This window comes from Macaca mulatta, chromosome 4, assembly GCF_049350105.2.
Source record: "Macaca mulatta isolate MMU2019108-1 chromosome 4, T2T-MMU8v2.0, whole genome shotgun sequence".
Classification (NCBI taxonomy): Eukaryota; Metazoa; Chordata; class Mammalia; order Primates; family Cercopithecidae; genus Macaca; species Macaca mulatta.
Genome location: NC_133409.1, coordinates 129,812,330 through 129,824,908, shown reverse-complemented (window position 1 = coordinate 129,824,908; position 12,579 = coordinate 129,812,330). Strand labels below are relative to the sequence as shown.

The following is a 12,579-nucleotide window of genomic DNA, read 5'->3' as shown; positions in this document are numbered from 1 at the left end:
GGGGTACCAGCCTTTCTGCACAGTTGAAAATTCATGTATAACTTTGACACCCCAAAACTTAACTACTAATAGCCTACTCTTGACTGTAAGCCTTACTGATAAACAGTTGATTAACACGTATTTTCTATGTCGTTTGTATTGCATCCTGTATTCTTACAATACAGTAAGCTAGAGAAAATGAAATTAAGAAAATCATAAGAATGAGAAAATTATTTACTATTCATTAAGTGGAAGTGGGTCATCTTAAAGGTCTTCATCCTCATCTTCATGTTGAGTAGGTTGAGGAGGATGGGTTGGTTTTGCTGTCTCAAGGGTGGCAAAGCAGAAGAAAATTCAGGTATCAGTGGGCCTGTGCAATGCAAATTCTTGTTGTAAGAGGGTCAGCTATAATTATTAAATGCCTACTATGTGTCAGAGACTATCACCAGACCCTTGGACTTTTATTGGTAAACAAAGTAGACAAGAAGTTGCCTCCCACATTGAGTTGACCTTCCAAGCAGCAGGAAATAGACAATAGCACAAATAAATTATACAGTATATTGGGTGATGAATGCTGTAAAAAATGGAGCAAATTAAGAGTAATAAGTGTTTCTGGAGAGTAGCAGTAGGTTGTGAAGGTAGGTCAGGGTATGTGGTTGTACCTTGAGGTGACATTGAACAACCACTTGAGGGGAGTTAGCTAGGTGGATTTCTGGAGGAAGTGCTTTTCAGGAAGAGGAAATGGTGCATGCAAAGGCCCTAAATGCTAGCATATCTTACTTAAAGTACTCAACGAACATTGGGAAGAAGTAGGCCAGTGAGGGTAGCTGAAATGGAGTGAGTGAGACGAAGAGGAGTAGGAGATGGAATTAGAAAATTAACAATGGGCTAGATTGTGTAGGACTTACTAGGTCTTTGGAAAGGTGCTGGCTTTTTTCTCTGAATGAAATGAGCCTTTGGGAGCAGGGGCATCTGAATAGAGGAGTGGCAAGATTTGACATATATTTTAAAAGAACTATTCCAGCTGTTGTGTTGAAAATAGATTAGGAGAGAGATTAGTTAAGAGACTATTGCAGTATTCCAGGCAAGAGATGGTGATGTCTGGGCCCAGGATGGTGGTATCAGTGGAGGTGGGGAGAAGTGGTCTGATTTGGATATATTTTGAAGGTAGCACCAATTGGACTTCAGACAGATTTTCTAGGGGATGTGAGGGGAAAAGAATAGTTAAAGAGGACTCCAAGATGTTTGGTCTGAGCAACTGGAAGGAAGAAATTGTGATCACCTGAGATGGGGAAGATGCGGGCTGTGGGTAGAACAGTTGCCTTCTTTGTTGGTGGGGTGGTGATTTCAGTTCTGGATATATTGTATGTTAGGTTTAAGACAGCCAAGTCGAGAACATATAGTCTGTTGGATATGTAAATCTGGAGTTTGAGTGAGAGGTCTGGGCTGGTGATATAAATGTGGGAGTTGTTGGCATATAGTGATATTTTAGGCTGTGAGACTGGATGACATCTCTTTCTGTCTCTCTCTTGAGACAGGATCTCGCTCTGTCACCCAGGCTGGCATGCAGTGCTGGTAGTGGAATAATAGCTCACTGCAGCCTCAAATTCCTGAGATCCTTCCACTTCAGCTTCCCAAGTAGCTGGAACTACAGGTGCATGCCACCATGCCCAGCTAATTTTTAAATTTTTAGTAGAGACAGGGGTCTCAGTTTATTGCCCAGAATTCCTGGACTCAAGTGATTCTCCCTCCTTGGCCTCCCAAAGTGCTAGGATTACAGGCATGAGCCACTGTTCCTGGCCTGGATGAAGTCTCTAAAGGAGTTAGTGTAGATAAAGAAAAGAATGGCTCCAAGAACTAAGCTCTGGGGTCCACCAACACTTAGAGTCAAGGAAACTGAAAAGGAAAACCAATGAAGCAGGAAGAAAACCAAGTGAATGTGTTGTCCTGGATGCCAAATGAAGAAATTACAGGTAGTTCCTTGTTTACATGGTAGCGTAAGACTGTAAAAAAATAACATGCAAAACAATTTTAATAATCAAAGGGAAAATGTACAATTGTTCTGTGCCCTTTAAAAATTTTTGTCACTGCCAGGCACAGTGGCTCATGCCTGTAATCCCAGCACTTTGGAAGGCCGAGGTAGGCGGAGCATGAGGTCAGGAGTTCGAGACCAGCCTGACCAACATGGTGAAACCCCATCTCTGCTAAAAATACAAACAAATTAGCCAGGCATGGTGGTGCGCACTTGTAATCCCAGCTACTCGGGAGGCTGAGGCAGGAGAATCACTTGAACCCAGGAGGCGGAGGTTGCAGTGAGCCAAGATTGCGCCACTGCATTTCAGCCTGGGCAACAGAGCAAGGCTCCGTCTCAAAAAAAAAAAAAAAAAATTTGTCACAACATTAAAAACTTTGATGGTTATAAACATATAAGAATATGAAAAAATAGTAAAACTAATTTTTACTTAGCACACTGAAATTTGAAACATTGATGACATTAAGAATTAAAGTGTTTTATTGCTTTATAAAAACTTTATCAAAAGTGGTTTGAGCGCACTTGCCTACTTCTCATTGTATAACTTATAACTTATGATACAGAGTGAACATCTGTTCTATGCCTTGGTGAATTGTCATACTCCTGTTTAAGATGGATCAACTTCCAACATTTTATGATTTTTGCTTTCAATGTTATAAAATATCTCTTAGACTTCCTTTAATGAGAATGAAATATCTCTGAGAGTTCTTTTAATGTGAAGCATTTTACAGGCATCTGGGATATCTTCATTCTTTTCATTACAACCACTTTTCTCATTTGTGTTGATAGGTTTGCCTTCACCAGTTTCCACTGGCTGCACATCTAGAGTCTCTTGAAAGGCAGCTGTGTCGACATTCCTACAGTCAGCTTTCTCTTCTGTAACTCCATTTATATTTGACTTGAATTCACTTCTTGCATCTTTGCTGTACTTTCATCCTTATTGGCCAATTCTCTCTTTTGATTATCCATTTTTGTCAAATACAGTTTGTGTATCACTGAGAGACGAGGAGGCAACATAGCTACACACTTTACTGTCTGCGCGAACTATAAAACAAATATACAGTGACCAGTCACAAACAGACTTTGAAAGAAGTGATGTAATTGTCACTGATGGTGATATGCATCTGTTTAATTACATTGTGGTTAGTGGACTAAAGTCCTGACAGATAAGTTTGTACTTTATGCAGTTACTCATAGTTAGTAACTGTGTTGACTGAAATTTGAACCATGTTGTTGGGGGAATGGATTATTTTACTAAATGGTGGTAGTTGAAATTCATGCATCTTGGAACTGTGCAAACTGAGAAATGCCTTCATATCGAGGAAGACAGACTTGATGGAGGACAGGTGAGCTTCAAAATTAGGGCTCAGCCAGGGAGAGTTACTGGCTTTTCCCAAGAAAGAATTCCAGGGAGAGCTGGTGCTGTTAAACAGCAACTGTTTTTAAGCAACAGTGTACAGCAGCAGCTGAGGTTCTGCTCCTTGTAGAGTAGGGATACCCCCTAGGCATTGTGCCCAGAATAGTAGCTCAAAGGCAGTTCTGCACTCATATGTATACCCACTTTTTATTATATGCACATTAAGGTGCAGTGTATACAGAAATTTCTAGGAAAAGGGTGGTATCTTCCAGGTGTTCGTGTCGTTGCTATGGAAAGGGGTGGTTACTCCCAGATGTTGTCATGGCAATGGTAAACTGATATGGAGCACTGGTGGGCATGTCTTACGGAAAGCTGCTTCTGCCCCAGACCTATTTTAGCTAGTCCTCAATTTGGTCCTGTGTCCGAGCCGAGCCTCCAGAGTCGAGTCCCACTTCCAACCTCAGAATGATTCATTATATCAAATGGGGATTTAGCAATATTAAGGGAATTGGGGACCTTGGAGACCTTGATGAGGAGTTTCAGTGGAATGGGAAGACAGGGAATACCTGATGGCAGTAGATTTAAGAGAGTGGGAGAGAGGAATTCTGGATCAGAGTGGAGACTACTCTTTTGGAGAGGTTTGATGCAAAGGACAACAGAGCAATGGGGCAGCAGCTGGCAGAGAAAGTGAAGTCAGGAGAAGGTCTTGTTTTATTTTGTTTTTGCTTTTGTTTTAACATAGAAGAAATCGCATGTTTGTATGTTAATGGGAATGATTCCATAGAGAAGAAAACATTGATAAGTGTGTGAGAGAGCAGGGAGAATTTCTGGAGTTTGTGAGAGGATGGGGTTTAAGTGGAGGAATTGGCTTCAGATAGAAGCACCAACCATTCACCTAGGGCAGTATTTCTCAAACTTTTGGGTCTCGAGACACCTTTATACCCTTAAAAATTATTGAGGGCCCCAAAGAGTTTTTATATGTTTGTATCTATTGCTATTTAGCATATTAGAAATTGTATCTGAAAAATTTTCAAATATTAATTTATTTTGAAAACAATAAACCCATTTCATGTTAACACAAATAACATAATTTTGTGGGGGAAAAAACCCTATATTTTTACAAACAAAAATTGAGTGAGAAGAGTGATAGTGCTTTACATTTTTGCAAACCTCTTAATGTCTGACTTTAGTAATAGATGATGACTGGATTTTCATGCGCTTTTGTATTCTGCCTGCTGTGATAGCCTGTGTTGTGTGACCTTTGGAAAACTCCATTGTGTACTTGTGGGAAAACAAGAGTAAAAAGATAAATAAATGACTAAGTATTATCACAAGCATAATTTTGACTTCACAGACCCCCAAAGGGTCTTGGGAACCTCCACAGGTCCTGGGATTACTCTTTAAAACCTTGATCTAGGGCAACAGGCAAAAGGCAGGCAGGATATGTGGGTTCAGATGCTGGTAGCTGTGTAGATATTGGAAGGCCCTTGTGATTGTTTTCTGATAGTAGTGCAGTAGAAAGAGTGAGGATAGAGGGAGATGTTGGAGGTTTCAGGAGAGAGGAGAAGTTATGAAATGGTCTTTTTATTGAATATATAAATATCAACAAAATGAATATAAAATAAAATTTAAAACAGCATATATTAGCTACTACTAAGAAAGAAAAAATATCCAAATATTATCCATATTCACCATGAATTGAAAAATGCATGTTAATTCCAGAGATGTTAAAATGTAAAAAAACCAAAAAATTGTCTCATTTCATGGACACATCTTTAATTAAAAAAAAAAATTGCCTCAGGACTTAAACAAATATGATAGCTGTCCAGGAGAGTGGGAAGCTGAATGGACTGGAGAAGCATAGTTTGGTGGTCGACCAGCATTAAAGACCCACTTCATATTCATAGTCATATATTTAATTCTAATACTTCCCAAAAGTTTTTTTCTGTAATTATCCCTTGTTTATGCAAATACCAGCAGACACTGGAAAGCTTCTTGCTTCAGCATACCACTAATTAAATCATCTTTCACATTTTTTTAAAATTTAGTAATTTAAGTTTTTTAAAATGCAGTAATAAGGAAAAGATACCACTGTGACTCTTAGAATATGATATCAATAAAAATAAGGAGAAATTCAAATTTTAGGTTGCCATATGGATATGGTTTGTTTGGCCCCACCAAGCCTCATGTTGAAATTTGATCCCCAGTGTTGGAGATGGGCCTCATGGAAGGTGTCTGGATCCTGAGGGCAGATCCATCATAAATGGCTTGGTGCCATTCTCATAGGAATGAGTTCTCACTTGTAGTTCCCATGAGAACTGTTGTTGAAAAGAGCCTGGCACCACCTACTCTCTCTCTCTCTCTCTCGCCTCTTCTCTTATCATGTGATCTCTGCACATGTCTGCTCTCCTTCCCCTTCCACCATGAAAGGAAGCAGCCTGACATTTTTACCAGAAGCAAATGTTGGTACCATGTTCCTTATATAGTCTTCAGACCTCTGAGCCAAATAAGCCTCTTTTTTTTTTTTTAAATAAATTACCAGCCTCAGTTATTTCATAGCAACATAAATGGACTACGACATGGGTTAAGAGATCCATTGCCATCCTCATTTTGATCCTCACCCTCCCTTTCTTCTCTTGTGATGGGTCAGAGAGATGAGTTAGGGAAAATGCATGGAGATGATAAGAATCCACGGTCACATCTTCTGTGTTTCCTAGCTATTCTGCATTTAGCTCTTGACTCACCCATCTGATAAAGAATCCTGCTCTAAGGAAATGCAGTTACAAATATATTTTGCCACTCATTGCAGAGAGTCATGAAAGGGGATCATGAGTACTTGTCAGACCAGTACTGTTTATGTCAATTGTTAGTTCCAAGATGATGAAATTTGGAGTTGGCCATTTGCTTTCTCTGAGCCAGAAAATTAGAATAATGCACAGGTAACTGAGTATTAACTTCATCTCCAAGGTCTTAAATTCTCTTTGGGTTTGGGGTCCTCATTGCAGTATTTGAACTCAGACTTAAGGACAGCAAATGCACACACTTATTAACCCACCCTCCACAGGAAATCCACATGTGTGAATAGCATAGATACATACACACACTTATTCATATGTATTATTCTTGTTCCATTAACATGCCCTTTTGTGCGCTTCAGCTTCAAGAGGACCCTACTCTCTTACTCAATGATCTTTTTACTCTTTTTCTTTTTTACTTCCAGCTACTTTTCCCATGAGAATTGTCCAAATATTCTCATTTCCTTTTCCATTTTCTCTAAGGAAATGGAAGTAATTTGGTTTCAAATATGAGATCAAATGATCCAATGTAGGCTTCATCAGTTTTCTCACCCTTCATCTTAGAATGTTTCTCTACTATCACTCTTCTTCTCTTTACCTTCTTTTGTCAGAGATAAGTAACTCCTCCTATTTCTTCAAATCTAATTCTTCTATTTTGTGTCTGTAACCACTTCCCTCCTGACTGCTCCAGAATCTTTATGACTTTTTTAAATGACTGCTTCATAAATTTCTTTCTTGAAGGTCATTGATTGTTTCCAAGTATAATGGACTCTTCTCATTTAGTCATTCATTCAACAGATATTTGAGCTTATACCATATACCAAACCTTATATTAAATGCTTAGGCAACTATATAAGAGAATAGGGAGCTCATAATCTATTCTCTGAGAGCAAGGGTTGACAATTTTTTTTTTCTTTTTTCTTTTTTTTTAGTGAAGGGACAGGTAGTAAATAGTTTAGGCTTTATGGATCATACCTTCTTTGGCATAACTACTCAACTCTACCCTTACAGCATGAAAGTAGCCATAGACAATATGTAAATGAATAGGAGTGGCTGTATTTCAATAAAATGTTATGTATAAAAAATAGGCAGCAGGTTGACTTTGGCCTGGGTGTCATAGTTTGCTGACCCCTTGGTCTAGTGTTCAGTTTTTCTGATCTGCATATAATATTGATTACTCTTTACCACCCCTCTTTTGAAATCCTCTTTTGAGTTCTGGAAACTCATTGGTAGTCCTACCTCTCTTAAAGCCTATTCTGTGTGTCTTTCCTACTTCTGTCTACTAGGTTGGCATTTCTCAAGGTCCTGTTTTTTGTCCTCTTGCTTGCCTTCTCTGAACTTTCTAGACATTGCAGTATCTGAATTGCTCTCCTGACCATTCTGCTGAATCTATTTTCAACATGTCTTTGTTCATCTGAGCCACCAGCATCTCCCACTTTGTACAACTAAAAATGAAGCCATTGTCATTTTCATCTTTCTAACTCTTCCCTATTCCTTCTTTTTGCTTATCTGTCTCATTTTCTAAGTGGAGAACTTTGCCAGGATGCTCATAGCAAAGTATTCGAAGAGCACACAGAAAACTGTGACATCCCTCTTACCTCTGGAAGATTAGCCACTCTATAAAACACGTTCACTTTTATGGAAGTTAAGGAAGGTCATTGGAGGACTTGGCACAGAGTCTTCACCCAGCATGTTAGGACCTCCAGCCACTTCTCAGTTGGCAGTCCCTGTTGGGCATAACCAGCTGGCCCCTGTGTTTTCTTGTTGACCCATGTGAGCAAAGCTTGCCCTGTAACTTGCAGCTCTTTTCCAGAATGTGCCCTGACTTGGGCTTTGGCAATAAAGTAAGCGCTGTAACTTTAACTAGCTCTTCCTTAAACAGTACCACCTGTTGCTATCTATCTGTGAATTTACTCCATCTTACTCAAAGGCAGCAGATGCCATGGGCATTTTTCCTACTGTATAAAGGAGAATGGGAATCTGGCTTCTTCGGGAAAGGGAGAGTTATTGTCTGTTTCCCCAAATGATTGGATGATCACATTTTAACTTTATATGTTTCATGGCTCTAGTTCTTGGAAATACATGGAAGATTGAGGTTTGACTGCTTCCTGCCACTGAAATAGCTCCCTGGTGGTCATTCATAATTTAGTATATATGATTTGAATTACATTAATCAGATAAACATATTCTGCTTCTATAATGAATAATGCTAGAGAGCATTTAGATATTGGGGATTATTACAACAATTTTTATTGTTCTTGGCTTACTACAAAAGTAACACATGACCAGCATTTGAAAATTGAGGGAATAAAAATCTAGGTAATAGAAATGGAAATAAGCAAAAATTTTTGAAAATCTTATAACTCAGAGATAACTACTTCTAATATTTTGTTTTTAAAGACACATATAAAGTGGAAAATTCTGTAATACTATTTTGCTTTTTTCACTTGATAGTCTATCATGAACCCTTGTGAAATGAAATATTTTAAGACATATATATGAAGGGACCAAGGAGAAGCTTTGCTCCTACCCCATCTTTCATGTACCTACTTCTTATCCTCCACTCCCCATAGGTAATTACCTCTTTCATTGATTTTTTTGAATATCTTTTCAGAGTTTCTTTAAATAATATAAACAACTTTAAGTACATACTCTTATTCCCCCACAGCTTTTATAACACAAGGTAACACTCTATACATACATTTATGTCTTGATTTTCTCACTAGAAATACCTTTATACTCTTTCTGCAGCATTTTCAATGGCTACAGTATTATTCCGTTCCTTTATTGTAGTGTAAATTATTTAATTCCCTATTTTTGGACATTTGGGCTATCTCAAAACAATCTTATAGATGTATCTTTGCATACAACCCATGATTATTTCCTTAGGATAAATTATTTGAGATTATTTGCTGGACTGTTGCTTCATGTTTCCAAATTTTTCCTGAAAGGTTATTCCACTTTATACCTTCCCCAGCAAGACTTGCCAACAGGTAAAAGGGGGAAATAAGTTAAAAAGAGGTTATTTGCAACAGTGAACTTTAAAAATATTATACACAAGAAAAATAAATACAGAAAAGCAATGGTAGATTGACAGTTTTCAAGTTATGGAAGGAGAGGAATTCAGTGAGAGGTGACTGGGCACAATTGAGAGAATATATTGGAACTGGAGTAGGATGTGAGTGCTAGTCTTGCCGCTGACATGGGATGTGGGATCAGTCACTCAGGTCTTCAGATGTGTTTTCTCATCACTGAAAGAGGGAAGAATGCTTACTGAGTTTATTTGGCCCATTTTGTTCTAAAAGGATTTATGAAGATGGAATATGAGGGAATCTTTCAGCTCTAAACTTTTTAATTTTATAACTGTACCTTCATTTTCAGAGGAAATAAAAATTGAGCCTCTACTTATTATTGAAGGGTTAGACCTCTCTCTTCCCAATACCCTGTGCTACTATTCTCTCTTAATTTCAGTAAATGCTAAGCCCAAACTTCTCACTCTACCTCACAGAGCAATCTCTTAGCTTCCATAGATAACCTTTCACAAAATTCAGTGTGAATTGGACAGGGAATAATATTAAAAGTATAAAAGGTTGATTCTTGGCTGCAGATCAATATCAATATCTGTATCTATCTATCTATCTATCTATCATCTCTCTTTATATATATCACTCAGGCATTTAGCTGTAGATGAGGAAACATTAATCTGCAACATCAGTAAGAGACAATGATGTGACTTCCACAGATACCAAATTTGGCATGGTGGTGGTATTAGATTTGCCTCCTTGTAGTGCAGTGATTAACAGATGGCAGGAAAGGAGGCTGAGCAAGAAGGGAGGAAATTCAAAAACTGCCCCTAATCACGCCTTCCTGATGTGGAGCTCAGCTATCGGCCTGTGGGCAAGTGTTCAGTCATTGGTCAGCTCAGTCTCAAAGCTGGGATTAGAAGCTTCCCTGATTTCATCAAGTAAGAACTTTGGTCACTGAGATGAGATTGGTCAAGAATAAATACCACGTGCAGTCATTTCCTTCCTTTCTCTACAGCAAGCAAACTGAAAAGGATCCAGGTGTGCAGGAATTGGAAGCATTAATAGACACAATTCAGAAGCAACTGAAAGATCACTCATGCAAAGACAACATCCGTGAGGCATTTCAAATTTACGACAAGGAAGCTTCAGGATATGTGGACAGAGACATGTTCTTTAAAATCTGTGAATCACTTAACGTCCCAGTGGATGACTCCTTGGTTAAGGAGGTCGGTATGAATTACTCTTCTGAGTTGATTGCAGAGGCTAAGCACTGATCATTCTTTCCTAAAGGCAATTGTATATGTATTTCACTACAGCGGACACAGATTTAGGATGTTCAGATCAGATCTACTCTTCTGTCCTGATTAGGTATTGCCCGTTCATTCTAGCATTGGCATTCTTTTATAATTGCTGTTGCAGGGCATCTCTTTAAGTGGGCCTGGGGCTGGACAACACAGAGTGGTTAGTAGACCAACATGTCAGGACTGAATAAGAGCAACAGAGATGATCCAGGAGGGGCAGCTACCAAGGGGAGACTCAAAGATGTTGATTGAGCAGACTGCTTGGCAACCTTTGATATCCTTCACAGCTGATACCTACACTGGCCCATCAGTAGGGTTAGCATGGAAGAGGGCGTGACCACTGTGGGAGGGCTGTGGCATCTGTCAGTAATGGTAGCATGACCAGCAGCAGATGCAGAAAGGGCATGGAAGTTCAGTTGAAGGAGGACTTTCATGCCTTTTCTTCATTATAAACCCTTTAGCCAGGGTTCCCTTGGAAGTCAGAACAAAGTCCCCCTGAGAAATGCCAAGGACTGTGGCTTATTATCATTGAGACATTCTTACTGAATAAGAATATTGAGGTTCTGTAGGCCCTTTTAAAGATCGTTTAGCCAAAACAGGTGTTCATAATTTAAGAGTCATTTAGGAAAGGGTTTGGTTTAGGGCTAGTGACTAGGTTGGAGACAAGGATTTGTCATAGAAACATTAGCAGGGAGTGAGTAGGAGAGCAGATAGAAGAGTATTTGTTTATGTGGACCAAACACACATTTAGCTCCTCAAATTTTAGGTTGACAGCATGCCCAACTTTTGATTTTCAAATTCTTCATACTGTCTGATGTGGGAACTGACATGGGAGAGAGAAATGGCAGTCATTGACAAGTGCAGCAGGGAAGTGGGGGTGGGACAGATTTGCATATGTCTTATAAAAATAACCACAGAAAATCAGTCCGTTACCAGTCACAGTTGAGTTTCAAAGGACACAGGTTGAGCAGTGGCATAACCAGACCCTTCCGTTAGGCTGCGGTAGCAAGAGCCTGCTATTTAAAAAGTCTTACTCCTCATGAGCTGAGTGGACAGTCTTTTATTTGAATATAAAAACAACTAAAAGTGCTTTTATAAATATGGATGTTAGTTCTGAAATCTTGGGAAGTGTGGCAGACTGCCACGGTTACTACTTGAGACCGTCACTACAACAATTACTACTGTTACTACTTGAGACCGTCATTATGAGAGTTAATGAAGGAGGATGAAAGCAGAAATGAAAACTTAAAAGAAAAGTAACTATTTTAAAGGAAAGGAAAGAAGAGAGCTCCCTGCTTCTAGTGAGCAAAGGCAGCTGCCCGAGCCTCTACACCCCTTCATCTTTATTGGATAGAAAGAACAGGGAGAAGGAGGTAACGATTGGTCAGTTGCTTAATTGATCACAGGTTCACATTATTGCTAACAGGCTTCAGATGTGCCTAATCACAAGAAACACTTGTGCCTGGGTCATGACTGCCCTCAGCATTCCTTCTGGGCAGCAGATGCAGTTTGTCAGTTTGCCAACATCCTGCTTTCATGAGAAAGAGTTTGCTGTTTACTCATATAGCCTCCAGTGATATACTGAGTTGATCATGACCCTCAGTCTTTCGACCTTCAACAGGGAAGGTCATTTACTCCATCCATCTTTGGTTTCATTAAGTGTAAGATGGGGATGATATCTGTCCTACCTGCCAGGTTCACAGGATCATTTCAGAATCAACTTGAAGATACAAAAATTCTGAACTGATTCACAAAGGCTGGGGATCATTATGTATAAGCGCACTCTGCAGTTGAGCTGATGGAAGCCCTGCGGATCTGTCTCACCTATTCTCTTTGCTCTCTCTGCAGTTAATCAGGATGTGCTCTCATGGAGAAGGCAAGATTAACTACTATAACTTTGTTCGTGCTTTCTCAAACTGACCTGCTGATGAGAAAATGCAAGACAATTTCTGATACTGGAATTATGCTTTGAAATACACCTTACACTCTTCATAGAGGCATTTACAGAGTGCCTGAAGTTTTATTTCTGTTTTGGTTCTTATTTCACTACTACTGAAATCGAAACTAAATTGGATCTAATAGGATCTAA

General features: G+C 39.2%; 1 protein-coding gene across 3 annotated transcripts in view; it reads left to right on the top strand.

Annotated features, from left to right (window-relative positions):
• EFHC1 (EF-hand domain containing 1) overlaps nucleotides 1–12,579 on the top strand; it is a 72,660-nt gene extending 60,081 nt beyond the window's left edge. For 2 of the 3 annotated variants that reach the window (XM_015136470.3, XM_015136472.3), the window contains 2 exons: nucleotides 10,205–10,415; nucleotides 12,339–12,579. In XM_015136470.3, the coding sequence (XP_014991956.1) occupies nucleotides 10,205–10,415; nucleotides 12,339–12,410 (283 nt within the window). In that variant the 3' untranslated portion in view covers nucleotides 12,411–12,579. The remainder of the gene's footprint in view (nucleotides 1–10,204; nucleotides 10,416–12,338) is intronic. The other variant, NM_001265863.1, reaches the window with a different exon arrangement.